Source organism: Pleurodeles waltl, chromosome 6 (genome assembly GCF_031143425.1).
Source record: "Pleurodeles waltl isolate 20211129_DDA chromosome 6, aPleWal1.hap1.20221129, whole genome shotgun sequence".
In the NCBI taxonomy this organism is placed as follows: Eukaryota; Metazoa; Chordata; class Amphibia; order Caudata; family Salamandridae; genus Pleurodeles; species Pleurodeles waltl.
In genome coordinates, this window is record NC_090445.1 from 1,547,645,190 (window position 1) to 1,547,671,017 (window position 25,828).

General features: G+C 48.5%; 1 protein-coding gene across 1 annotated transcript in view; it reads left to right on the forward strand.

Annotated features, from left to right (window-relative positions):
- PEX14 (peroxisomal biogenesis factor 14) overlaps positions 1-25,828 on the forward strand; it is a 419,725-nt gene that overhangs the window by 45,872 nt on the left and 348,025 nt on the right. Inside the window, exon 2 of the mRNA XM_069241206.1 lies at positions 24,073-24,108. Coding sequence (XP_069097307.1) covers positions 24,073-24,108 — 36 coding nt within the window. The remainder of the gene's footprint in view (positions 1-24,072; positions 24,109-25,828) is intronic.

Below are 25,828 nucleotides of genomic sequence, written 5' to 3' on the forward strand. Positions count from 1 at the left end.
AGCCCATCGGGGACCTCTGGACAGTCACCCAGCGGGCCCATACCTCCGTCCCCAGGACACGTCAATCAGCAGTGTGTCCACCACTACAGGGAACCCAGGCTAACCCACCACCCCAACAACAACAGGGACCTGGGGGCAGTGGCAGTGGGCACACGGCCAAGGGGACAGAGGCCCAGGAACACGGGAACTGGGAGGGCTGCTGTGCGACGGGGGGCGGACAGGCCCAGGGAACCCACTCTCCAACATCATGGGAGCCTACCACCACTCCCAGGAGACGATGGCAACGGTACTGGCCAAGTTTCAGGAGACCCAGCGCCTGCAGGAGGAACAGTATTCGGGCTTCAGGGAGGAACTCATAGCCATCAATTCCACGCTGCGCACCATCGTAGGGGTGCTGAAGGAAGTACTCAACACCAGGAGGGACACTGTGGCACTACAAGGGACCCCTGACACTATCATGGACGATGAACTGCCCACCACCTCCGCCGGCGCTAGTGGACAGGAGGCACCGCCACAGGACCAGCACCCTACCCCCTGCAGAGGGAGAACCACCTCGCAAACGGTCCCTGAGATCCAGGACAAAGACAGAGAACGATGCCAAGACCCCCGCCAAGAAATGAAACCACCCTGAATGTCATCCCATTGTCCCACTTTGTCACCCTGTCCATCCTTAAAATGCCCCAGCTCCACTTCCTATGCCCATTAGGGCAATGCACCTGTGAGACTAATAGACTGGACTCTGCCATGGACATTCCTCCACCATCACCCCTCACCATTTTGCTACCCCCTCCAATATTGAGCACCTAAATAAACACCCTCAAAGCACAAAACAATCTGGAGTCAGTCTGTGATTTCGGAATAGTGTATTAGCAATTACTGTGGCAAAAAGCTCTTTCATTTGTAATGTCAACATACCTATGTCACACAGCTGTAGTCCATGAGGAATCAAAGCAGATGTCACACATTGCGACCCTCATCTGTGAAATCGTAAGGGAAAGTGACAACCCAGTGACCATACACTGGGTGAAAACGACAGGCAGTAGAGAGGTAGTAGTGTTCAAGTACATGTAGTAGGCAGATTTGTATTCTTACCTGTGTTTCACTGGAAATACTGTTGTCCATGTCTTCTTCTTCTGCTTCCTCGTCTTCACTGTCCACAGGCTCCACAGCTGCAACAACACCGCCATCTGGACCATCCTCCTGCAGAAAAGGCACCTGTCGTCGCAAAGCCAAGTTGTGAAGCATACAGCAGGCCACGATGATCTGGCACACCTTCTTTGGTGAGTAGAATAGGGATCCACCTGTCATATGGAGGCACCTGAACCTGGCCTTCAGGAGGCCGAAGGTCTGCTCGATCTTCCTCCTAGTTCGCACAGGGGCCTCATTGTAGTGTTCCTCTGCCCTTGTCGTGTGATTCCTCACTGGGGTCAGTAGCCATGACAGGTTGGGGTAACCAGAGTCACCTGCAAATGGCGAGGGACAACTATTAGACACACACTAACCTGTAGGGTTATCCCAATACAACCATTCCCACTGTCTTGCTTCCAGGTGCCCACCTAATAGCCACACACGGTGCCTCTGGAGTTGCCCCATCACATAAGGGATGCTGCTATTCTGCAGGATGTAGGCGTCATGCACTGAGCCAGGGAACCTGGCATTCACATGGGAGATGTACTGGTCTGGCAAACACACCATCTGTACGTTCATCGAATGATAACTCTTCCGGTTTCTGTACACCTGTTCACTCCTGTGAGGGGGGACCAAAGCCACATGTGTCCCATCAATGGCACCTATGATGTTGGTGATATGTCCCAGGGCATAGAAATTACCTTTCACTGTAGGCAAATCCTCCACCTGAGGGAAAACGATGTAGCTCCGCACGTATTTCAGCAGGGCAGACAACACTCTGGACAACACGTTGGAAGACATAGGCTGGGTCATCCCTGATGCTATGCCCACTGTTTGAAATGACCCACTTGCAAAGAAATGGAGCACTGACAGCACCTGCAATTGAGGGGGGATTCCTGTGGGATGGCGGATAGCTGACATCGGGTCTGGCTCCAACTGGGTACACAGTTCCTGGATTGTGGCACGGTCAAGCCTGTATGTGATGATCACATGTCTTTCCTCCATTGTCGACAGGTCCACCAACGGTCGGTACACCGGAGGATGCCGCCATCTCCTCACATGTCCCAGCGGACAGTGCCTATGAAGGACAACAGCGAGCACAGAGTCAAACAACTCAGAGGTACGTACCCACAGCTTACACAGAACACCAATCATAATCTAAAAAGTGTCCTGTATGTGTGTTGAGTCTAGGCCTAGGTATGTGTGACGCAGTTAAAAATGAAGCCATGTGGGCCCCTGAAATGGCGGCTGCCTGACCTGTAAAGTGGGACAGTTGGATGTGAGGTAACTGCGCTGGCGTTGTACACCGTTGCGGTAGGCGGTTGAAGACCGCAGGGCTATGCTGCATTTGTTAACATTGGACCCTACGGGTCCCAGGAGCCAATGACGATGTACGCCGGTGGTGATGGTACGCACCGCCGCGGACATGACCGCCATTTTCTATCTGTTCAATCAGTCGATACCTGAGCTTCGACAGGAGAGGACCTACACTGCAAGTGCTGCTGTGACCTCGGTCTGGAAAAGACAATGGCTCGAGTGTCTGGGGAAAGGGCCCCTGCCTTCACATCGGAGGAGTTGGAGAAGCTCGTGGATGGGGTCCTCCCCCAGTACACGCTACTCTACGGTCCTCCAGACAAACAGGTAAGTACACTGGGAGCATGCTGTATGGGCTATGCCTGTGTGTAGAGGGCTGGATGTAAGAAGGAAGGGGGGCGAGTGCGGCGTGCATGAAACGACGGTGAGTGCATGTGCCACATGCCAAGGGTAGGGATGGGGGCCAATGACTGACGGTGCAGTTGGTAATACGTTTCTCTTCCCCCTGTACAATTCATGTAGGTCAGCACCCACCAGAAAAAATATATTTGGCGTGTCATCGCCAAGGACATCCGGACCCTGGGGGTCTACCACAGACTGAGCACCCACTGCCGGAAAAGATGGGAGGACATTCGCCGGTGGAACAAAAAGACGGCGGAGGCTCAGCTGGGGATGGCCTCCCACCGTGGGAGGGGTGCCCGTCGCACCATGACCCCCCTTGATGTTCAGGATCCTGGCGGTGGCGTACCCGAAGTTGGATGGGCGCTTGAGGGCATTACAGCAGCCACAAGGGGGTGAGTACACTCTCATCCTGCTGATTTTGCGCACAGTAGAGGGGGTCTGGGTGGGGGAGGTGGGCTGTGGGTTTCCCTAGGACAGGGCGAGTTCCGTAGGCAAAGTCCCTCCGTAAGGCAGGCCATGTGGCACCCCACCCCACCTCTGTAGAGTGCCAAGTACACCTAGTCATGCCCCTGTGTCATCCATGTGTGCAGATGTCGTCCATAGCCTAGTAGGCCATTTCCCAGGAATTGAACAGTGGAGCCCAAGAGTGCGGCGTAGTGCAGGGGGCTTGTGTGTCTGTCGTGTCCGCCAACGGTAGCGGTAATGCATGCACTCAACATGTCTTTCTTCTGTCGTCCCCCCCCCTTTTTGTGGTCTCCCTGTTTTTGTGTGCATTAGCATCGTCAGGCGGAGGAGGAGTGCCACCGGAGCAAGAGGGGGCTGCATCCCACATGGCCATGGAGGGCCACACTACGGAATCGGACTTCACCAGTGGGACGGAGGGCGAGGGGAGCTCCACGGCTCCAGGGGAGCTACACGGACTCGTCCTCTGAAGGGAGCTCCCCTGTGGTGGCGGCAACATCTGTGCCCCCCCATCTACAGGTACAGCCGCCATCCCCCCTTCCAGCACCGCCCTCCCAGCAGCCCCTCAGCCTTTGCCCTGTGCCCGCTCACTCGGGACGGTGGGCATCACCTTCGCCCCAGGCACATCAGCCCCTGCCCCAGTCACCCCTGCTGCCCTCAGTGAGGAGGCCATTGACCTCCTCAGGTCCCTCACTGTTGGGCAGTCTACCATTTTGAATGCCATCCAGAGTGTATAAAGGCAGTTGCAACAAACCAATGCATTCCTGGAGGGCATTCATTCTGGTCAGGCGGCCCTTCAGCGAGCTTTTCAGACTCTGGCCTCAGCACTGATGGCAGCCATTGTCCCTGTGTCTAGCCTCCACCCCCCCCCCCCCCCCCAACTTCCTCCACCCAGACCTAATCCCCTGTACCCCAGCCTATCCCAAACACACCTCTAGACCAGCATGCACACACGTCAACACACAAGGGAAGCTCTGGCAAACATAAGCACCACACATCCCACAGGCACTCATGCAAGCATCAGACACATGCAGACACACCAACATCCACTGCCTCCACTGTGTCCCCCTCCTCCTCGTCTCCCTCCTCCCTCCCAGTCTCGTCTACACTCACACCTGCATGCACTACCTCTACAGCCACTACTGCCATCACCAGCACACCCACCACCACACCCCGCTCACGTGCAGTCACCACCCCCACTACCATTCACACGTCACCTGTGTCCTCTCCCAGTGTGTCTGTGACGGCACCTCCCAAGATACACAAACACAGGCACACACCCACCCAACAGCCATCCACCTCACGACAGCCTCCAGCGCATGCACCTTCACCCAAAGTCAGCAAACGAACACCTCCTACAACCACAACCTCTTCCTCCACTCCCAAACCCCCTCCAGCTACCCGTCCCAGTGTCTCCAAAAAACTTTTACTGTCCAACCTTGACCTCTTTCCCACACCTCCCCCACCCTGTCCGTCTCCTAGGTCCCGAACTAGCACCTCAGCCCCAACATCTCTGGGACCAGTGGCTCCTGTAGTCACCGGAATCTGGAGTGCACCGACAACCAGGGCAGCCAGTGTGGCACGGAGCCACAGCACAGACAGTCCCCCACCTGTGAAGCATCAGAAGTTGGCCAGTGCCCGGTGGGATAGGGGGAAGACTCCAGCCACAAAAGCCGCTTCCCGGGGTCCCGGTGGGAGTGTGTATTCAGCTGCGACACCTTCCAAGGTGGGGAAGGGCCACAAGAAACCAGGAAAGTCTGGGAAGAGCAGCACGGCGGATGACACCGCCATCATCCCCGCTGACCAGGAGGCCACAGCCGTCATCCCCGCTGACCAGCACCACAGCCGTCATCCCCGCTGACCAGGAGGCCACAGCCGTCATCCCCGCCGGGCTAGAGAGGACCGCCAGCACAAGCCCCGCCGGGCTAGAGAGGACCGCCAGCACAAGCCCCGCCGGGCTAGAGAGGACCGCCAGCACTAGCCCCGCTGGCACAGAGACGACCGCCAGCACAAGCCCCGCTGGGACAGAGACGACCGCAGCACAAGCCCTGCTGGGCCATGAAGGACCGCCAGCAGCTGAGTCACTGCAAAGGAGCCTGCCGCTCCAAGCACCGCTGAACAGGGCACCGCCGTCTCAAGCACCGCTGAACAGGGCACCTCCGTCTCAAGCACCGCTGAACAGGGCACTGCCGTCTCAAGCACCGCTGAACAGGGCACCACCGCCTCAAGCAATGCTGGCCCATGAGCGCCAAGGGCACTGACGCTACTGAGTCCGTCACAGGCAGAATGAAGCACTCTGGGCACCATGCCCCCTCCAGAACCAGTGGAGTGATCCATCCACTACCTCTGTCCTTAGCAGGATGAAGCACTCTGGGCACAATGCCCCCTCCAGAACCAGTGGAGAGATCTATCCACTACCTCTGTCCTTAGCAGGATGAAGCACTCTGGCCACCAAGCCCCCTCCAGAACCAATGGAGAGATCCATCCACTACCTCTGTCCTCAGCAGGATGAAGCACTCTGGGCACAATGCCCCCTCCAGAACCAGTGGAGAGATCCATCCCCTACCCCTGTCCTTAGCAGGATGAAGCACTCTGGGCACATTGGCCCCTCCAGAACCAGTGGAGAGGTACATCCACTACCCCTGTCCTTAGCAGGATGAAGCACTCTGGGCACAATGCCCCCTCCAGAACGAGTGGAGAGATACATCCACTACCTCTGTCCTTAGCAGGATGAAGCACTCTGGGCACAAGGCCCCCTCCAGAACCAGTGGAGACTGTTATCCACTTGAGAGACTGTGGCTTTGCATTCCCCAGGATAGAACAGTGGGCAACCCACCCACTGTAGAGACTTGAGAGACTGTGGCTTTGCACTCCCCAGGATTGAACAGTGGGCATGTGGCCCTCTCGTGGATTTGGCGTCGTGCACTCAACCGGCTGAGGTGCCCCCCCTTTGCCTCCCCCTGAGGTGCCGGTTTTCTTGCTCTCTGATGCCTTGCAGTGTTCTCTCTGTCATGGTCGGGATCTTGTGTGGGCTTCGCCCATACCGTGTGGGCCCAGTGTTCCATGGACTTAATTGGAGCACTACCTGGACTACTATGCTTGGTGTATATTTTGTTAATGGTGTATATATATATTTTTGCATACTTTTAATATATTACAATGGTTACACTCATTTCCTTTTGGCTTTGCATTCTTCCGGGGGGGTTAGGGGGTGTGTCAATTATTTATTAGTGTGTGTGGTAGTGGGTGGGGGTGTTGCGTGTGTGTGTCCCTGTTTTTTCCCTCCCCCCCCTCCCCTGTGTCGTAGGTGCAGTACTCACTGTGGTCTTCGCCGCCGGTATTTGTGCTCCTGGTAGAGGAGCAGGAAGACTGTCGCAGGGAGAATTTGGAGTTACTGCTCCATGGTGTCCTAGTCCCTCGTGGGGTGTGTAGAGGTGAGCGTTTTCCCTTCGGAATCCTGTTTCTGCCGTGTTTTTATCCGCAGTGAATCCACCCCGGAAAAGGTGGCGGTTTGGTAGATTGTGATACTGTGGGCGGTACTTTGTCCTCTGCCTGTCTGTTGGCGGTGACTGCCGCGCTGTTTGTCTGTACCGCAGTGGCAGTCCGAGTGTTAAAGTGGCTGTCTTTGTTGGCGGTTTCCGCCACGGTCGTAATTGCAAAATTTGTACCACCGGCCTGTTGGCGGTCTTACCACCACTTTAACACCGACCGCCAGGGTTGTAATGACCACCTAAGTCTACAATTCCAACTGAGGGGTCTGAGAACCTTGTCCAACTACTTGCATTTCGGAAAAGGCTTGAAAACTGAACTGTTCTCTGTTCTTGCGTTTGAACTTACTTTCGTTCACTGGAAGTAGAAATTAAAGAACAACAGATTGGGACTTTTATTGTGTTTACCATTTGGACTCATTTCTATCCCAACCAACAGATTCTAGCACATCTTAAGTGCTTTGATACTGATACCATCTTCCATCAAAGGCATAAACAGTGCGCAATTAAGTTAACCCTTGGGGTGCCGCATCCTGCCAGTCATTCTCATGCACTTAACACACCCACGGTTTTGAACTTCCACTGGACACGAAGGGAATATACTTTTTGTTGATTGCTAATTGAGTGAATCCAGTGGTAGTGGAATTTGTGCACCATACCCCCCAAGGGGGTCAAATCTAAAGACCATCAAAAGAGAGACTTCTTTGCTTCATGCCGTGTGGCCTAATCCCAAACTGACCGAGCAGACAGTGGACCCCATGCTACTGAGTTATATGAAAGCTACAATGGGGGAATATCGGTTGCAAGCTCACAGCGAGTGAGATGAGGCTGGAAGAAATTAAAAGAGTACACATAAAGGGATTGTATCGGTGCCTAACTCATCTGGAAAGTTCCATCATTAAACAGTTTGGAGCCCCGGAAAGTCATCGTGATTTCTGAAAATACACTCTCTGCCGCTGTCTATCTGGAAAGAGAGGTTGAGGTGTTTTGGTCAATGCCTTACAGGCCACACACCTAAAATGTTGATTCCCTTGTCTCTGGAGCAGAAGGAAAATATCAAAGAGGAGGTGTAACGTTTCTTGCAAACAGAAGTAAGGAACCTGCAACTTCGCTGGAGGCTCATAGGGCGACTCTTCTGCTGATAAGAGGACTCGATGGGACAAATTCAGTGACTTGCTATTTTTTGGGTTGATGTGCTGCATTGCTTTCCTCTGGTATCCAGTGAGGCTTCGTGTGCAATGTGAGTGGAGAGTCTACACTTTGACAGACACCCAGGCAGTGAGGAATTTCCCATGAAGCGAAAGATCAGATACTTGACTGGAAAAGTCAGAGGGTTCAGATAAGAACTGAATGAGAACTATGTATGGCGACTTGATATTATTTTTTTAAAAAAATATTTGGTTAAAATATCTTTCTTGTGCTTTATTTGGCAGTTTGATTAATTGGGATGGTTCTCCACCTAGTAGGACATGTGTCTGAAAATGTTAAGTCTCTAGACGTCAGAAGTGTTGAATGGGTATGCCAAAAATCTGCTATGAATAGCACAGTCTGCAGACATGAAGCAATAGGCTTTAGCGAATTTGACTATTAGGTGCGTCTTATATATGTGGTTTACCACACACAACAATACTTTCAGCCTCAATGTCACAAAACATTTGCTATCCGAAGTTAGCCCGGTACAGCTTCTGGGATGGCTTTCCCCCCATCAACCTTCAGATGTCTGAAAATTTCTTCTGCAAATGTTCGCTCTTTTTATTTTTTTTCATTAATTTTAGCTGAGGGAGAAGGTGAGAACAGATTTAGCAAGAAAAAGCTTTCTTCCCTCTAGGTGGGGAGTAACTGTAATTTTCTCTATAGGGCCACAGGCTTGGCATAGTTCCATCGACAAGTCAACATGGACCTCCGTCTGGATGCTGAGTGTCTCAGTTTCGCGTTGGCCAGAAAGACTATGGCCAATCCACTCACCCCTCTGCCCCCCCAAAATCGATTCGGCTGAGCTGCCTCCTCCTCCAGTATTAAGAAAGTATACTTCGGTTTGTGGGACAATGTGGTACTGACCACACTTCACTGCTAGAGGCCAGCTACAAGCAAACAAAGACTCTATGTCTCATTGTTCTCTAATTCTAGATTTAAGACCTAACCACATACCCCGTGTAGCCAGTCTTCCTTGAACTTTCTGAAGTAGTGCTGAGGTGTTAAATTATGTGACCTGTTATCCACATTGAATTGTTTACGTTCAACATTCTGCATTAATCTGACAAGACTTTTCTGTTCTTGCCCTCTCGTCCCATCTTGTATATTTTCTATCCCAACAGACCGCACTGCACTTTCACTGGTTGGCCAGGTCTGTAGGTCCTTTTAGTAATTCTCCCAAGTTATGTGCAATAGAATAGCTCCATGCAATACATCAGGGCTGTCAGTAACTTCTAACTTGTTCTGCTTTCTCTGTTCTGTTATTTTTTTCTGTTATCCTTGGATACCAACAATAAACTTCGACTCACAGATTCTGATGGATTGTAAACACATCGCTAGTGCTTGTCTGACTCCTATACTTGATTACTAACCAATTTCTCATGCTTGTCCCATTCTCACCAGAACCTCTTTAAGAAAGCCCAAAGCTAGGAAACATCCCAACACTGAGTTCTGTTTTAGGTCTGGCAAGCTACACCATCCTACTGGCCCACTCAAGTAAAGTCTACTTCTAAATGCTAACATCCCAAGTTTGTTGTATGCATATACGTGTATGTTGCCTGTGTGATGCGTACAGTTTATGAGTTGAATGGAGTAATGGATGCCTGCAGGTTTCATTTTGAAAGCTCCTGGTCTTTTCCTGTGCACAAGATGAAGGTGAGGTAGTTTTCGCAGACAGTGGAAGCGTATTGCTGACATTTCTGAAACAGGAGGAAAGAGACCTAGTCTTAAGAGTGAGGGGAAGGAGACGGAGCTTCTTCAGAATTTGTGTTACTTGCTTTTGCTGAGAGGGGCTGCTGATTTAGCCTACCCGTAGCACTGACATTTGGTAGAATGTGGGGGTGACAGATGGGACTGCAGTTTCCATTGCTCAGGATAAGGACCCTTTAGATGAGACCAGCTTTGTTTTCCTTTTCCTTGTCACTGTCAGTGTGGCTGTTGATGAGCTAAGTGCAGAAAGCTCCCAAATCTTTATTGCTCTGTTGTGGGTACTCCAGGCTGGATACTTCTCTGCTGTGAAAAGTATCACTGTGCAAAGGCTCTGTCTTGAGACAAGCTTGCGAGGAGTAATGAACACAACCACCATTGGTTCTGACAGAGAATCCATATTTCCTGTCTGCTTAACCTCTATAAAAGTGGCAGTCACTCACCACTTGTTTCCAGTTCCAGGCTATCTTCAACCAAGGGAGTGCTCCTCAGAGCACCCAAAGGACTTCTGTGCAACTAGAGCTGGTCTCTCCTTACAACCAGTTTCCCAGAAGTGAAGGCACATCACCTGCAGTCTGATCCGGAGGAAGATCTATTTTCCCTGTCCCGGAACCTCTGCAGAGTCCTGCCTGAAGGGAGTGTGCCATCGCTGCTGGAGGACCAGACTACTGTTGTGGACAAGCAATTGACCCTGGTGCTGTGGATCCATCCACCAGAGGCTTGCAAAGAAAGTGACTCGCATGCTCACAACTCTGAGGCAGACACTGAGGCCGCAGTGGACGATTGGCATCACTTACAAAGTGTGCCTAACAGGATCTGGCTGTCACTCCTGCTGTGGCACTTAAGTGTGTGAGTGTGTGCGTGTGCTCTGGGTGCCTGCAGTGATGTAGCTGTGGACTTGTCCACTTGTGCCACGGTAAAATAAACCTGTGAAGCTGTGGCATTTGCTCAAGTGTGCCAGATATACCAAGATTGTGGCTTTCCTGCTGCACTTGACAATTGTGTGCCTGTGCAGTTTATGTGGTAGGAAAATAAGGCATCTATTCCAATGCACTTGCAAGTGTGCCGAAGAGAATGGGTGTCTGCCTGTGATGCTATCTCCATGTGTACCTGTTGGATTCAGCTGCTGCTGGGCAGAAGCACCTTGAACTAACCCAGTCGCTGACCCCAGACCTGTGCCTGACAGAGGACTACACATATTAATTCCCTCATTCCAGGAAGGCTTGAACAACTGACTCCAAGACTCGCCCGTCTGGAGGGAGAAGGCCTGACTGTTACCTACGTGCCCACCTGATGCTGTTTTCCAAGACGAGGAAAAGGGCTGCCATCTGAAGACAGCTGCACGCTGCTGCAACATCCAGAACACCGTCTTGCAGCCCTGTCTGCCTATTAGGAGTGGAGCACCTGCCTGGTACAACTTTGGTTCTACACCTTCTCCCTGACGAGGAAGGATCATGGACTGCAGAATGGGAGGCCAACCATGGCGAACAAGGGAGAGAGACTGAGTGCCGTTATAGTCGAAGACTGGTTACTAGGGCGGAAAACTTCTGCACCCCTTCCCACACCAAGGCTACCTTAGAGTAGAAGGGAGCAGAATGAGAAAAGGGGACTCCCTTACCTGGAAGGATTAGCCTCATACTTCTAACTCTATTATCTGGATATTTTTGTGTTAGTGTGTAGTATTGACTTTTATTGTGTAATAAAGTGCTTCTTTTATTAAGATAAACACTGGGCTGTACAGTCACATTACTGAGCTCTTGGATGTCTGTTGTGGATTGAGCCTGATGTACCCACTCAGTAATTGAGAGACGTCTGTGACTGCTCTCCATCACTACAGTTTAAAGTCAAGTGTTAAAGGGTTTAAACTTGCCCCGGCTTGCAGAGCCATAGTAGGACAGACCCCCGGGACATCGGAGACTAATGACTCCGTCCCCTGCAGCAGTGGCCCAGCAGCCCATGCCTGCTCCATGCCCCGCCTACCCCCCTGATCCGTGTGACAGGTTGTTACGCACTCTGAAGTTCGATGCCTCATTCCATCACGTCACTACTGTCATGAAGTGTAGTATCCTCTCCGCTTCCTTCTGTAGTCCTCTGTTTTCCACACTGCCTCCTCACAGTTCCCGTTTAGCTGCTTTTCGAATTTTCCGTTTTAATTTGTAATTTTTGCCATGCTAAATAATAATTTAACAGAAAATAATCCAAAATGTTATAAACCTCTACCTGAGGTTGTAACTGGTTAGTAATTGCCCTCCCAAGTAATTGTACTACTCTTGGTAAGTTGGAAAAGACACTAAAGTAGTGGAATTGGATTCATGCATGCTATATGTCTCTAGTAGAGGCAGCGCTTCGCCTCCTTGCGGATGGTAGGTGAATGACTTGCAGACCGAGGGAACCAATGGTTTCAAGGCCACTGAATATAGGTTTTCTAATGTCCCTGTTCCTACTCCATTTAGCTCTGAGTATGCAACTGTGAGTTTCACTAACAAATCTAATTGTTCTGGTATACGATTAAAGGAGAGTGAACATCACTGGAAAATACTAATACATTGTCTATTTTAAGCCTCCCCTGTCTTTGAGGGTAACTTTATGCGTACAAATCGTACTATTAGGATTTTTTAGGATATTGTGGCTGTTTCACCTATCTCCTTGGTAGTGCAGAGCATGCAGAACTTTCCGCCTATTGGCCCATGACCCTAGATACACATAGTAGTCAGAAGTTTGATTCCATATACATTATAACATGGCATCAAGGAATATATTTTTGTAATACACATTGATCGTACACTTAATTTTGGATGCTCCAAATAAAGCCAAAAGGTTCTGTCCCTATCAGCTTGTGACACAATAGAAATGATGGCACTCTGTATCATGAAAATGAATGGATCTGATGGTATCAGATGGGATAGTGTTTGTTTATGGACATTTTTTGCAGTCATTTTATTGAAAGAAACACGCCCATGCTATCCAGCAGTCCACAGATATCCTATTGACCAGTGCAATCGTATGACACTTTCAGCAACAGTGTGGTGCTTAGGTCATTTATTACAAAACTCTGTGGGTGTACTATGTGGTCATGAAATTATTGTGGTTGTGGTTATGTGAGGGTCCGGGATTTTCACATTCCTGTGGACTTAAAGTAAATATATATTTTGGGTACTTAAAAGCTAACTTGATATTTTTTTGGTACCTCCACCGTTCTTACACTTTATTTTGGGGTTTGCTTCGGAGCCACTGGAAGGCAAAATAGCCATGTTTTAATTTTCCTCTTCCGCGATGCCTTCGTTTTGATGTCTTTATTTTGTTCTGTGTTCTGTTAATGTGATTTTCTTTTTGTACTATGCAAATGTGCCTCCGTTTTTTTTTATCAATAAAAATAAAATCACCCTTTTTTGGTGGTCGTGGTCTGAATTATTGGGTTCTCAAAAGGGATCTGGACGAAAGCCATTTCATATTGTTGTGTATCTTAGTTCCCACCATGCTCAGGGCTATTTTGGATACATTTGGTTTGGCCAAAGGTATCACCTGGAGGAATGTCGGTGGTGAAAATATTATGGAAAGTGGGAGCTGTCTAGAACACTTAAATCTCGAATTCTGATGTCTGAATGTTAGAACTGGACAAATCCACCTGATTTCCAACATTGTCTGGCTTCCCTTGGGGAGGGGGGGGGGTTCAACTTCAGAAAAACCGAGAGACGGTGTACCGAGGAAGTGTGCACATGTGCCATACGATAATGACCACATTAATCTGCAGGTTATTGGCAACTGAGGACACAGATAGAAACGAGGGATCCTACAATTGACATCCATCTGCACCTGCTACAAGTGTACCAGGTTGGCTCATGATAACCACCACTTCTAAAGCCACTCCACTGTAGGCAATACTGCCACTGACACCACTCTGGGAACGGCTATTGATGTCTGAGAAGCTATGATGAGTCAGCCACAGCTGTTGAAGATCTCCCCCATTATCTAATAGCAATTTAAAGAGGATGGCATGGTAACTTCCTGTGATGGTGGGCAAGGCAGTCCTAGGCACCTTGTGGCTCCTAATGATACATCAGCTGTACCTATTGGTGTACGTTTGAGATCGTCCATGCAGGAGGTCCTTAAGGAACTTTGACCACTTTCAAAAAAGAGCAGATGCCTCCCTTGGCTAACTCCCTGAGGAGGCCAAGCTCTTCCTGCATTAGCAGACGTGGTGACCAAAATCTGGAACATAAAGATTTGCAGTCCAGATTTGCCAAATATTGCAGGATTTCGGAGAACGTTCTTTCACTGCCCCATGAACTGGCTCAAGATGTCCAATCTTACCATCAGGCCGTCATTGGAATAGGGCTTAATTTGTACTGGTGGTTCTAGATGGTGGACAGTGGCACATATGTGTGTGAAACGATACATATTTTTCGTCATCAGACTTTGAACCCAACATGAAAGAAAGAAGCAGAAAAGGGGCAAACAAAGAGAAAGATAGGAAAACAGTGAGAACGAGAAAGCTGGAAGAAAAATAATCTGCTTGAGGTAAAGAGAAAGGCAGTGTAGGGTGTTGGAAGAAAGAGGCATGAAGTGAAGTAAACATTCAGTAGCCTTTTGTTCAGCAGTGCTGGCGGGCTGCTAAGAAAAACTTTGGGTTCCTCCGCTTGTATTTTTGCGAATTAGGTGCAGGGTATAGGAAGTTGGCTCTGTATATACTTTCTCAAAGTGAGAGATAATGTGCACAAAGTCCAAGGTTTCCCCTTAGAGGTTGTTAGTGGCAAAGTTAGATAATACTAATGCTCTATTTTGTGGTAGTGTGGTCGAGCAGTAGGCTTATCAGAGGGTAGTGTTAAGTATTTGTGTAACACACACAGGCAATAAATGAGAACACACACTCGACTTAACTCCAGGCCAATAGGTTTTTATATAGAAAAATATTATTTTCTTAATTTATTTTAGAACCACAAGATTCAGAATTCAAGTAAGTACATACATTGTAAAGTACTTGGCATAGGTAAATATGGAACTTTGAATTAAAACAGTAATGTACACAGCATTGGCAAAAATGGCAATAAGCTATTTTAAAAGAGGACACTGCAAAAATCGACTGTTCCTGGGGGAGGTAAGCATTGCTTAGTTTTTCAGGTAAGTAAAACACTTACAAGTTCAGTCTCTGGGGCATAGCCAGCCCACCGTTGGGGGTTCAGGGCAACCCCAAACACGCAGCACCAGCAACACAGGGCCGGTGCAGGGGTCAAAGTATGGCCCAAATAACATAGGAACCTATGGAGACAGGGGGTGATCCGGTTCCATTCTGTTGGCAGGTAAGTACCTGCGTCCTCGGGGAGCAGACCAGGGGGTTTTGTGGAGCGCTTGGGGAGGGGGGGGTCACAAACATGCACACAAAATACACCATCAGCAGCACAGGGGTGGCCGGGTGCAGTGTGTGATGCAGGTGTCGGGTTCTAGGTAGAAATCAATGGAGAGACATGGGGTCACTCTGGTGATGCAGGCAGGGCCCTGGAGGGGGAGTGGGGGGGGGGGCTTCTTGGGCCAGCCTCTGACTGGGCAAGGATGAGGGCTGCCTGCTTGTCACTCCTGCACTGGTAGTTGGTTTCTTGCGGTCCCTGGGGCTGCGGTGCAGTGCTTCTTCCAGGTGTCGGGTTCTTTGTTACCGGGCAGTTGGGATCCGGGGGAGCCTCTGGATTCTGTCTGCAGGCGTCGCTGTGGGGGTGCAGGGAGGTTGTCTCAGGGTGTCCACGTCGTTATAGTCACCTGGGGGTCCTCTCTGCAGTGTTGGTTCTTCTGGACACAAGCCGGGGGCGTCGGGTGCAGAGTGTTGGGGACTCGCACTTCCGGAGTGAGGCTGGAGTCCCTTTAAAGATGGTTGTTTCTTTGTTTCTTGGACAGAGCCGCTGCCCACTGGAGTTTCTTGGTCCTTTGGTTGCAGGGCAGTCCTCCGAGTCCTCAGAGGTCGCTGGCCCGGCTGGATGCGTTGCTTTGCAGGTTATTGAGTCTGGAGACAGGCCGGAAGGGCTGGGGCCAAGTCAGTTGTGGTCTCTGCGGGGCTTTCAGGTCAGCAGTCCTTCTCGTTGTAGGTTGTCAGGAATTTTGTTCCCGGGTTCAGGGTCGCCCCCTAAATACTCAATTTAGGGGGGTGTTTGTTTAGGTCTGGGGGGCAGTAGCCAATGGCTACTGTCCTTGAGGGTGGCTACACCCTCTTTGTGCCTCCTCCCTGTGGGGAGGGGGGGCACATCCCTAATCCTATTGGGGAGAATCCTCCAAAAAAAGAAAGAAGATTTCCTAAGGCAGGTGTCCCCTCATCTCAGGACCCCTTAGGGGCTGTCCTGACTGGAGGGTGACTCCTCCTTGTTTTTCTCCTTATCTCCTCCGGACTTGCCGCCAAAAGTGGGGGCTGTGTCCGAGGGGGCGGGCATCTCCACTAGCTGGAGTGCCCAGGGTCGATGTAATACCAGGCTTGAGCCTTTGAGGCTCACCGCCAGATGTTACAGTTCCTGCAGGGGGAGGTGTGAAGCACCTCTACCCAATAAGACTTTGTTACTGGCCACAGAGTGACAAAGGCACTCACCCCATGTGGCCAGAAACCAGTCTGGATGTGGCAGGCTGGCAGAAACTGGTCAGCCTAGGACTAGTAGTTGGACTGGTATACAGGGGGTATCTCTAAGATGCCCTCTATGTGCATTTCTCAATGAATTCCACACTGGCATCAGTGTGGATTTATTGTGCTGACAAGTTTGATACCAAACTTCCCAGTATTCTGTGTAGCCATTATGGAACTGTGGAGTTTGTGTTTGACGAACTCCCAGACCATATACTCTTTATGGCTACCCTGCACTTACAATGTCTAAGATTTGGCGTAGACACTGAAGGGGCATACTGCTCATGCAACTATGCCCTCACATGTGGTATAGTGCACCCTGCCTTAGAGCTGTAAGGCCTGCTAGAGGGGTGACTTACTAATGCCACAGGCAGTGGGTTGTGGGCATGGCACTCTGAGGGGAGTGCCATGTCGACTTAGTCTTTTTCTCCCCACCAGCACACACAAGCTGTGAGGCAGTGTGCATGTGCTGAGTGTGGGGTCCCCAGAGTGGCATAATACATGCTGCAGCCCTTATATACCTTCCCTGGCCACAGGGCCCTTGGTACCAGGGGTACCATTTACAAGGGACTTATCTGTGTGCCAGGGCTGTGCCAGTTGTGGAGACAAAGGTACAGTTTAGGGAAAGAACACTGGTGCTGGGGCCTGGCTAGCAGGGTCCCAGCACACTTTCAATCATAACTAGCATTAACAAAAGGCAAAAAGTTAGGGGGTAACCATGCCATCAGAGGCATTTTCCTACACAGGGGCATGTCCTACAGTTGAAATTTTCAGTAGTGTGTCCAAGCTCCTAAGGCATGAACTGACTGTTCTACAGATTATAGAGATTGCTACCCGAGACAACTCAGTACCATCCACCGTCCCTCTCCTATACTCTACCTACACAGTCATCCCAAGGGGTGATCAGCCCATGCTGTCCAGTTTCCCTCCACATGAGGGTAACCACCTATCAGACAGTAACAGTTGGTGTGAAACAGAATTCTGGGAAGTGGGGTGTTTTAGTTACTGGTGGGGTATGGTAGGGCAGCTAGGACACTGAGGTGTGGGGCTTTAGGTGGGGTAGGATAGTTCAGCCATGGGGTGAGTCTTTTGGGGTTAGTGTGTGGGTAGAGTGGAACTGTTAGGGCACGGGATGTTGCAGGAAACAGTCACAAACACTTTCAGATTTTGAATCAGCATAATTTTGTACTATACTTCCTAGTCAGGTACATTATTGTTATGTAGGCTATACTTCTAAATGATGTGTCTGATGACCACAGCATCGGCTCCATTTCGATGTGCAACGTGTCCCACTTCTGCTGCCTTCGCATCATCATCATTTGTCTTTGTGTCCTCTCCTCCTCACGCATTGGTACATGTTGCTGCACCGCAATGTTGCGTGGTATGCAGCAGATTAGTACTGTGCGACACACACTATCTGGTTTTTACCTAAATCCTCGCCTATTGTGGTACAGGCAGGAAGCGCCACAAAAGCATGCTTTACTGTGTTCCATGTCTTGCAGTGGGCTCTTTGTATAACAACTTTCTAAAAATAGCTGATGCTTGGGTAAGGGGCATTGGTTGTGGCATCACTGAATGTCCCCTGCAAGCACTAATGGGAACCTGTAATCAGAGATGCTGAGAAAACACCTTTAGGTGGGCGTGCATTTGATAACATTTGTGATTTAATTTTTTAAATCATGATTTGAGCACTGGCATTTCACGAAGAAGGTACGAGTTACATCACATATTTAAACCAAGTACCTCTGTTTAGCACTTAACTACTTAGTGGTAACATAGCTGATCAGCTTAAGGCTTTCTCAAGGAGGCAATGCATGTTTAGACCCTTAGAAAATAGAAGAACACATAAATGTTCTTAGTAACTGATTGTCCAGTCAGTGCTTTACTTTATAAAATACAGTTGATTCAAAACATACAAGAATACGAACCTGTACATAAAGTAAAGATCAACAAATAAAAACAGAATCAATGGGATCCTCCTCACCAGAAATACAACATTAGTACTCTTCCCAAAGAAGTGCTCATCTAGTCCTTGGCCAACACTAGCAGCTTTTCTTGAAAGTGGTTTTGGAGGGTGTCTGGTACCTACGGATAGAGGTCTAAGTCCTTTGTGGATAATAGCCGTTTCCATTTTCAGTATACGGGGATACCTGAAGTTCATAAGCCTGTATTCAGAGAACCACCTGTGGCGGTGACAGTGTTCTCATGACAAAGCTCACAAAGGTCTGCTGGCACTGGCTTGTAAAGATCAAGATGGAGACTCCGTACTTGGTGAGTTGAGGACAGCAGTTCAAGGCAGATATCCTCAGAACTGGTCGTCCTATGAAGATGTATCAGGGTTCTATACTCACGGTGACCCCTTCTAGCTACATCTCGGAATCCCCGGGTCAGGTGGTGAAATCCGTATAATCATTCAGGCCTCTAGCAGCAACTTGAGTGTGCACATACACTCCTCTTAGCCAGGGTGGAAAGGTCAGAAACCAGTCAGAAAAAAGGGCATACCTTGACCTCAGAGCCTATGTCTCATAATCATTCATTGTAGGAAGATTTTTGAGGACATTTTGGGGAAGGGGGAGGGAGACGCAGGGCAGCAGGTTTCTTCAGATGCAAACAGGGGAGTTTGTCATAACGATGTTGCGTTGCTTGACAGCACCCTGGACGTTTTTCCCTTCTCCGGTGGTCATATCTTTATATCAGAATCGATAGGTGTATGGTAGGGCTGGAGTTCATATTTAGTACTGCCAAGTAGCAACGTCCTGAGCAAGAGCATGCCTGCATGGTGTACGCAGTATGCAGTGCTTCCTCCGAGTGTTGGAGTGGTAAGGGTAAACAGGCAGCCTGGAACAGCAGGGCTTAAGGAAAGCTCAGCTCCGCAGTCCATCTGTTCAGGGATGGTATGCTGCATTGTCCACCTGCATTACACCTTTCCCCTGGCACTAGACGCAGCCAGTGTTTTATTAGAGCGATCCATACCCCAGGCACATTTAAAGTAACGTCTATTGACCTACATTTGTCTTCACTGTATTGTCCACTCCGTTGGAAATTATGTGGAAAGCAACTAAATTCAGGAAGAATTCATTAGCTGCGACAGTATTTTTGTAGCACTGGGCTATGCCAAACATTGTGCCAGGCCCACTGTATGCTGGACAGTCAGATTGCTGAAAAAATGAAGCCCTGTAAGAAGTAGGACAAGAATGGCATGACAGTCTGATTAGCAGCCTTTATTGATAGGCAGTCTTCAGTGGTAGTCACAATAATTGTTTCATATCTGTTACCGTAAGCTGTGTGTTAAATTGTCAGGAGACTGTGGTACGTTTGAGGTTTTGAGCTGGGAATCCTTTGCTTTCTTGTGTGATTAGGGACTGATATTGATCTAACTCGCTGTGCAGTCTGGTACAGTTATTCCAGCAGCATGGCATTTTGTATAAATATTAAGATCTGATGAAGCACAGGGAAATGTACAACACGACAACAGCTGCTGCCATGTTGGTGCTTGAGAGGGGTTGTGAAGAATGCATTTATATTCATTTGTGGTTAATAGGACTCTCATTGTGTGATCGGTGTTCAGATGTTCATTATTGTGATTTTTTTTTTTTGTGGTACTGTTACTCATTGATAAAAATGTTTTTTTTTTTGTTTCAAATGTGTAGTGTTGCATCACATTTTTGTGATGTGTGCTGATTGGGGAGTTTGGTATTTGGATAAATTCTGCTTGATTTGTGCAACTTTTCATCTGCTTCTAGTTGGGGGTGCCTTCAAGGGCAAATCTTGTTCAGTTGTTGGCCCTTGAGGACGTAATAGCCTGGCTTTTCTATGTGTGAAAAAACTGCATGTGATAACCTCCTATGTGATAAAACTACTGGTGTAAAAATCTCATGTGGTGAAACCGTATGAGGTAAAATTGTGCACTCACTCATAATCTGGGTGGGTGATTTTACAGTAGATATCCAGTTAAAACATTTGGTAGCAAAATAGAACCAAATGTTAGTGCTAGTCTTTATTATATTAAATTGATGCCCAGAGCCTTGGAGAACTTCTTGAGGAAGCCTCAGCTACTTGATCACCGTTACCACAGGTGAATTAAAGAAACTACATAAACCTTTGTAAAACATTGCAAGTAATCGCACATTGGCTACGAAACCTCCATTAGTCACAATCAACATATCCCCAGATTGCTGGGGAAAAATTAATAGAAAATCTTTGTGGATAATAGCCTAACCACCAATACGGCTGCCCCAGAGAAGAAGACGCCATGCCCCTTGACCCATGATATTTCTTGTAGCAAAATCTCATGCAAGTTGAAAAATCCATTAGATTAACCCAGCCAAGTGGGGTTCCTGGCCCAAATAACCTTCCCACATCCCTTCTGAAAAAAGCGCCTGCGAGATTGACCCAGATCCAGACTAGTCCCTTGTTCAAGTAATTTCTCACCTCAAGTCACATCCCAGACAGTTGGAGGGGGTCGTTACCAATACTCATCCAGAAAAAGAGAGATTTCAAAATGCCAGAGAACTTTTGATTGATTGCCCTATTAAATGTGGAAAGGAAGTGTTTCACTTTAATTTTAAGTCAGGAATTGGAAAACCAGGCCTATAAAGTCAGCTAATCGTGTATTTTCAGATGAGGGGGGTATAAAAGGGTTGTAACATCAAGGATAACCTCCTGAGCTTAAGCACATTGACTGACAATACTATGGCAACAGGGGAAAAATCATTATATGCTGCATTTATTGACTTCATCAACGCATCAACCAACGAAGGCTGTGGTCCAAGCTGGATACGTGTGGAATTCCGTCACCCTCATTAAATGCCATTATTACCTTGTACTATGATACATGGGTCAAGATAAAGATTACCACAAAATGGGCCATGTCAGATAAGATCTTCACCAACAAGGGGCTGTACAAGATTGTATTTTAGCTCCTTTTCTGTTTCTATATAGCTGATCCGAAACAGATTGTTCTCTCCATTATCATGAGGCCAAAAAATCCAAGTACTGCAATACAAGGATGTTACCGTTCTGAAAGATAAGACGCCCATTGGCCTGCAGAGATTGCTTGAGGCACTAGCTGTTACTGTGAGACAAATCAAATTTTAATTAAACTATCCCAAACCAGGTTAGTGATTTTTGGGCGTAGATTATGTAAAAGTTGCACTTGTTTTTTGAGTAAGTTAAAATTGAAGACGGTGACTGTCTAAAAATACTAAGGAGTATGGCTGGATGAAAACTGTTGATCCACACAACCTATAAAAGCCCTTAAGTGTTCATCCCCATCCTTGATTTAAGCTTTCCAAAGATTATATAAAAACCCAGCCTTTCTGGAAATAACTGCTTTACATAAGGTTGTCAGCACTTGCTTTTGGAGCAATTGCCTTGAAAGTCAAACAGGACACCTGGATGGCTAAAGCCCAACGTAAACGTAAGGTGGTAGATTCCACCTACCAGTATGCAAAAGTCACTCGCAAACGTATTTAAAATTGAATCTCACAAGGATACATCTGTCCCTGAAGGCCATGTTGCTTGCCTATTATGTCAAACTAAAGAGGGCGCCAGGTGGATGCCTTAAACTTCTCTTGAATTTCACTAGAGGTTCAATACATTTGAGGGCCAATCTTCTATTCAAATATCAAGAATGTTGTCGAAACAAGCAAAAATTATCTCAGCAGATTAGGACATCAATGATCTCAACATAACATTGCATGGAAATGTGGTAGTTCAGCTGTAAGCCCAGAAGATACTGCCTATTTATTTAAAACAATACTTGTCCAGGGACCAGAAGCAGCAGTTGATGCGGCTAAGATTTGGGTTCATAGCCCTGAAACACTATTAGTATGGAAGATTAAGTGGCAGGAAGAACTGCAACTACAAACTGTGCAGCCTCCTGCTTGAGTCATTAAGCCACATAGTGTGTACATGTAAGAGGTTGTTACCCCTCAGGAAAATCTGCCTGCAGACAATTTTAGAGCCCTGGGCATTCAGCCTTGTAACAATGCAATTGAATATTGCTTGAAGTGGAGGCAACTCATTTGGTAGCACAGTTTCTCAAGTATTTGAATGCGCCGCAGATGTATTCTAATTCACTTTGTTTTTTAAATCACTTTTTTATGCCTCCAATACTATCCTCACCTCTTTTCTGCACTGGTTGCACTTTGTGGTCCTGGTATTGCTTAGAACTCTGGACACTCAAGTGGCAACAATACTATTGAATGGTGCACAATGGGGCAGGTAATCCAGCTACCTACATTGCTTACAAAGTATCTAAAAATAAATGTTATTCATTTCCTATGTATTCAAGTCAAGCTAGTGGTAGGCACGGCTCTGGCAATGTATAAATGTTTTCAAAGGATTTTAGGTCATTTTGAGGTTGAAGTGCTTTTTAGGTGGCAGCCTACCAGACAGCTTGCTAAGGACATCTTTGGGACTTTCAGAAAGTTGACCTAGGAATGCATTCCGCCCGTTGATTACCATTGGCTTTCTGGTTTGTATACTCTGCACTACTCCACTCTACACCACTGCTCTCTATGCCACTACACTTTATGGCACTGTACTCTACTCTGTACCACTCTGCGCCACTGCTGTCTATGCCACTACACTTTATGGCACTGTACTCTATTCTGTACCACTCTGCGCCACTGCATTCTATGCCACTTGACTTTACCCTGCACCACTGCCCTCTGCATCACTCTACTGTATGCCGCTTTGCCCCATTCTGCTCTGCCCCGCTCCATTCTGCCACTCCACTCCGTGCCACTGCTGCACCACTGTACTCTGCACTCAACTATGCACCACTTTAACCCATGCTACTGCATTCTACCACGCTGCATTTTATGCCACTGAACTCAATGCCACTACACACTACACCACTATACTCTGCAACACTTTCTGACACTGCCTTCTACGCCATGCCACTCCTGTACACAACACTTTGCCCCTCCACTCCACCCTAAGACATTCCCCTCTGACACTCTTACCCACTCTTCGCCATTCCGCTCTACGACACTCCAAGCGACTCTCCTGTATGCCACAAACTTTTAGCCATGCTGAACAGTAAGTAGCCATGCTGGAGAGGGCTAAAACACACTGGCAAAGCCATTAGCTCTTGCATAGGCGAAACCTATTGGTGTTGCCAGTGCTTGTTCTGAAAACCGCCGTTCGATGAAGAAGTTTTAGACCTCGTTATGACTCCCGTTCAATAAATGAAGGACTAGTCTGAACCTTTCGGTAACTAGCACGTATGCCCGGTGAATACATTCTTTTCACACCTAGCAGAAGAATCGCTTTGAAACTCTCTGAAATTACCTTGTAGCTAATGTATAACCCGCTATGGATTGTGTTACTTCAGCCAGGAACGGCATGATATGTACGGCCTTTATTAACCTATGGGATCACGTTGTGGATGTTCTGATTTTAAATGATCGTGCAAATAAATCTATTACAAGCGACAGTCCTTTCGACCCCGTGGTCAGTGAGGAGAAAAGACAATAGCAAATACTGACACTGGGGCCGTTACTCTTTGGCCTACACCAGTGCCTAGTGAAACGCTCTAACATGAAAAGTGATTGTCAGTTTATTTTTTAACATTAAATATAACAAAGTTCTGGTAGTGCGCTTCTATTTTAGCAGATCGCAGCGGGCTTGCAGCTGACCTAACTCTAAATTGCTTGACTGCGGTGGGTGAACGTTCATGTTTTCAACTCAATGCTGTTTTCCGAATGTAATGTGCTTTGTTTGACCAGCAGATGGCACCAGCAGCCTATTTTTTTCAGCATTCCCTCTCTTTTCTTTCAGAATGCCGGCGAGCCAGCCGTCCCGCGAGAGCAGCTAGTAAGTGCCACCTAAGTCTTCTACATCTTACTCTGATTAAGAAAATGAAGTAGTGCAGTTTGGAAGCAGGTTTACTTGTGGACTCCTGCTCTAGACATTCGTGTTGGTCAGATTTTGAGAACATGTTAAACAGCTGTTATCTTAGTGAAGCAGCGCAGGGCTGTGCCTACGTTTTGACAATACGGGGGTGAGGGAGGGGTTCTGACGCAAAAGCCGTTTCTGGGAATACGTGGTGTAGTCGTATTGGAAAGAGTTAAGAAAGGGTCAGTCACAGTAGCCAGAAGGCGGTTGAACTTGCACACCTTTTACAGCAGGCTCCTTCACATGCACAGAGAGCTTGACTCCAGCTGCAAATGAGAGGAAAAAATAGCCACACTTACTCGTGAAAAGTTTAAACATTTATCCCCACTAAGCAGCCTTCGAGAGTTCCAGGATTGTGGCTGCTGGTGGTGGCTTCTAGCTGTTAAAGGAGCTCTCATTGGTGCTAGTAGACTCGTTGGTACTAACTGTGTGTGTGTAGGATGACTATGCCACCCGCATGCTTCTGCTTCCCTAGGTGGCCACCTACTGTTGCCTTAATACAGCCTCAGTCCTATCCGGTGCAAAATTCTGTGTGCGGGGTGACTATGCCACCCGCATGTTGTTGCCCCAGGTCTGTACCTACCATTGCCTTAAAAGAGCCTCAGTCCTGTCCGGCTCAAAAATAACTGCTTACTACCTTACTTTCCAGGACTGACTATTAGTAGTTTGACATGGTTAAAGTACTCCCCATCATCAGGCAGGGAATCCTCCATAGTTATTATTTGCGAGGTGCAAACACTTAGGCCCTTATTATGACCCTGGCGGACCGAAGACCGCCAGGGCCGTGGTAGTGGTCTCCCCGCCAACGGGCCAGTGGTGAAGACAGCCATATTACGAGGTCGGTGGATTGGCTTCTGCCGAATCCCCGCCCGTCCCGCCGCTTTTCTGTGGTCTGCTGTGCTGGAGATGAGTACATCCAGCGCGGTGGACCACGCAATACTGCCAGCGGTATTACAAGGCGGGAGACCGCCAACATTTTCCTGGCGGTCGCACCGCCAGCAAAATGTTGGAGGTCTTGCATCCTGGCCACAAGAATAAGCATTCCTGTCACCAGGGCACACTTGCGCGCACACACTTCAACATACCTTCAAGAATGCACCAAAAACACTCCTACATGCACACAAACACCCCCCCCTGCACCCACGCAAACTCGACATACAAGCCCATTCACACTCACACATACACCGCTGCACGCACGCATAACTCCCCCATCATAACTCATTCACGCACCTCGACTAAGCCCCGCATTCAATCATGCACTCACACACACACACATGCATTCAACCCCCTGCACCTCCCCCGCAGTCGAACACACACACACCACACACACACCCACTCAACACCCCCACCACCTTCCCTATTGGACGATAAACTTACCTCGTCTGACGAGGTTGTCCGGGACGGATCCCGGCACATCTACCGCCGGCAGAGCCCCGCAATCAGGACACCACCACGCTGTATTACTGGTCGTAATAATACTGCGTGAGGCCTCCTTTTGACGTGACGTGGCATTGCCTGCAGTGGGACCGCCTCTTCAGCGCCGACAACAAGAAAGCATGACTGCTGATGTATTTCCGACTAATTTCTGGTGAAAATCCCTCAGCACTCGTAATATGGCAGTCTGAAGACCGCCAGCTCT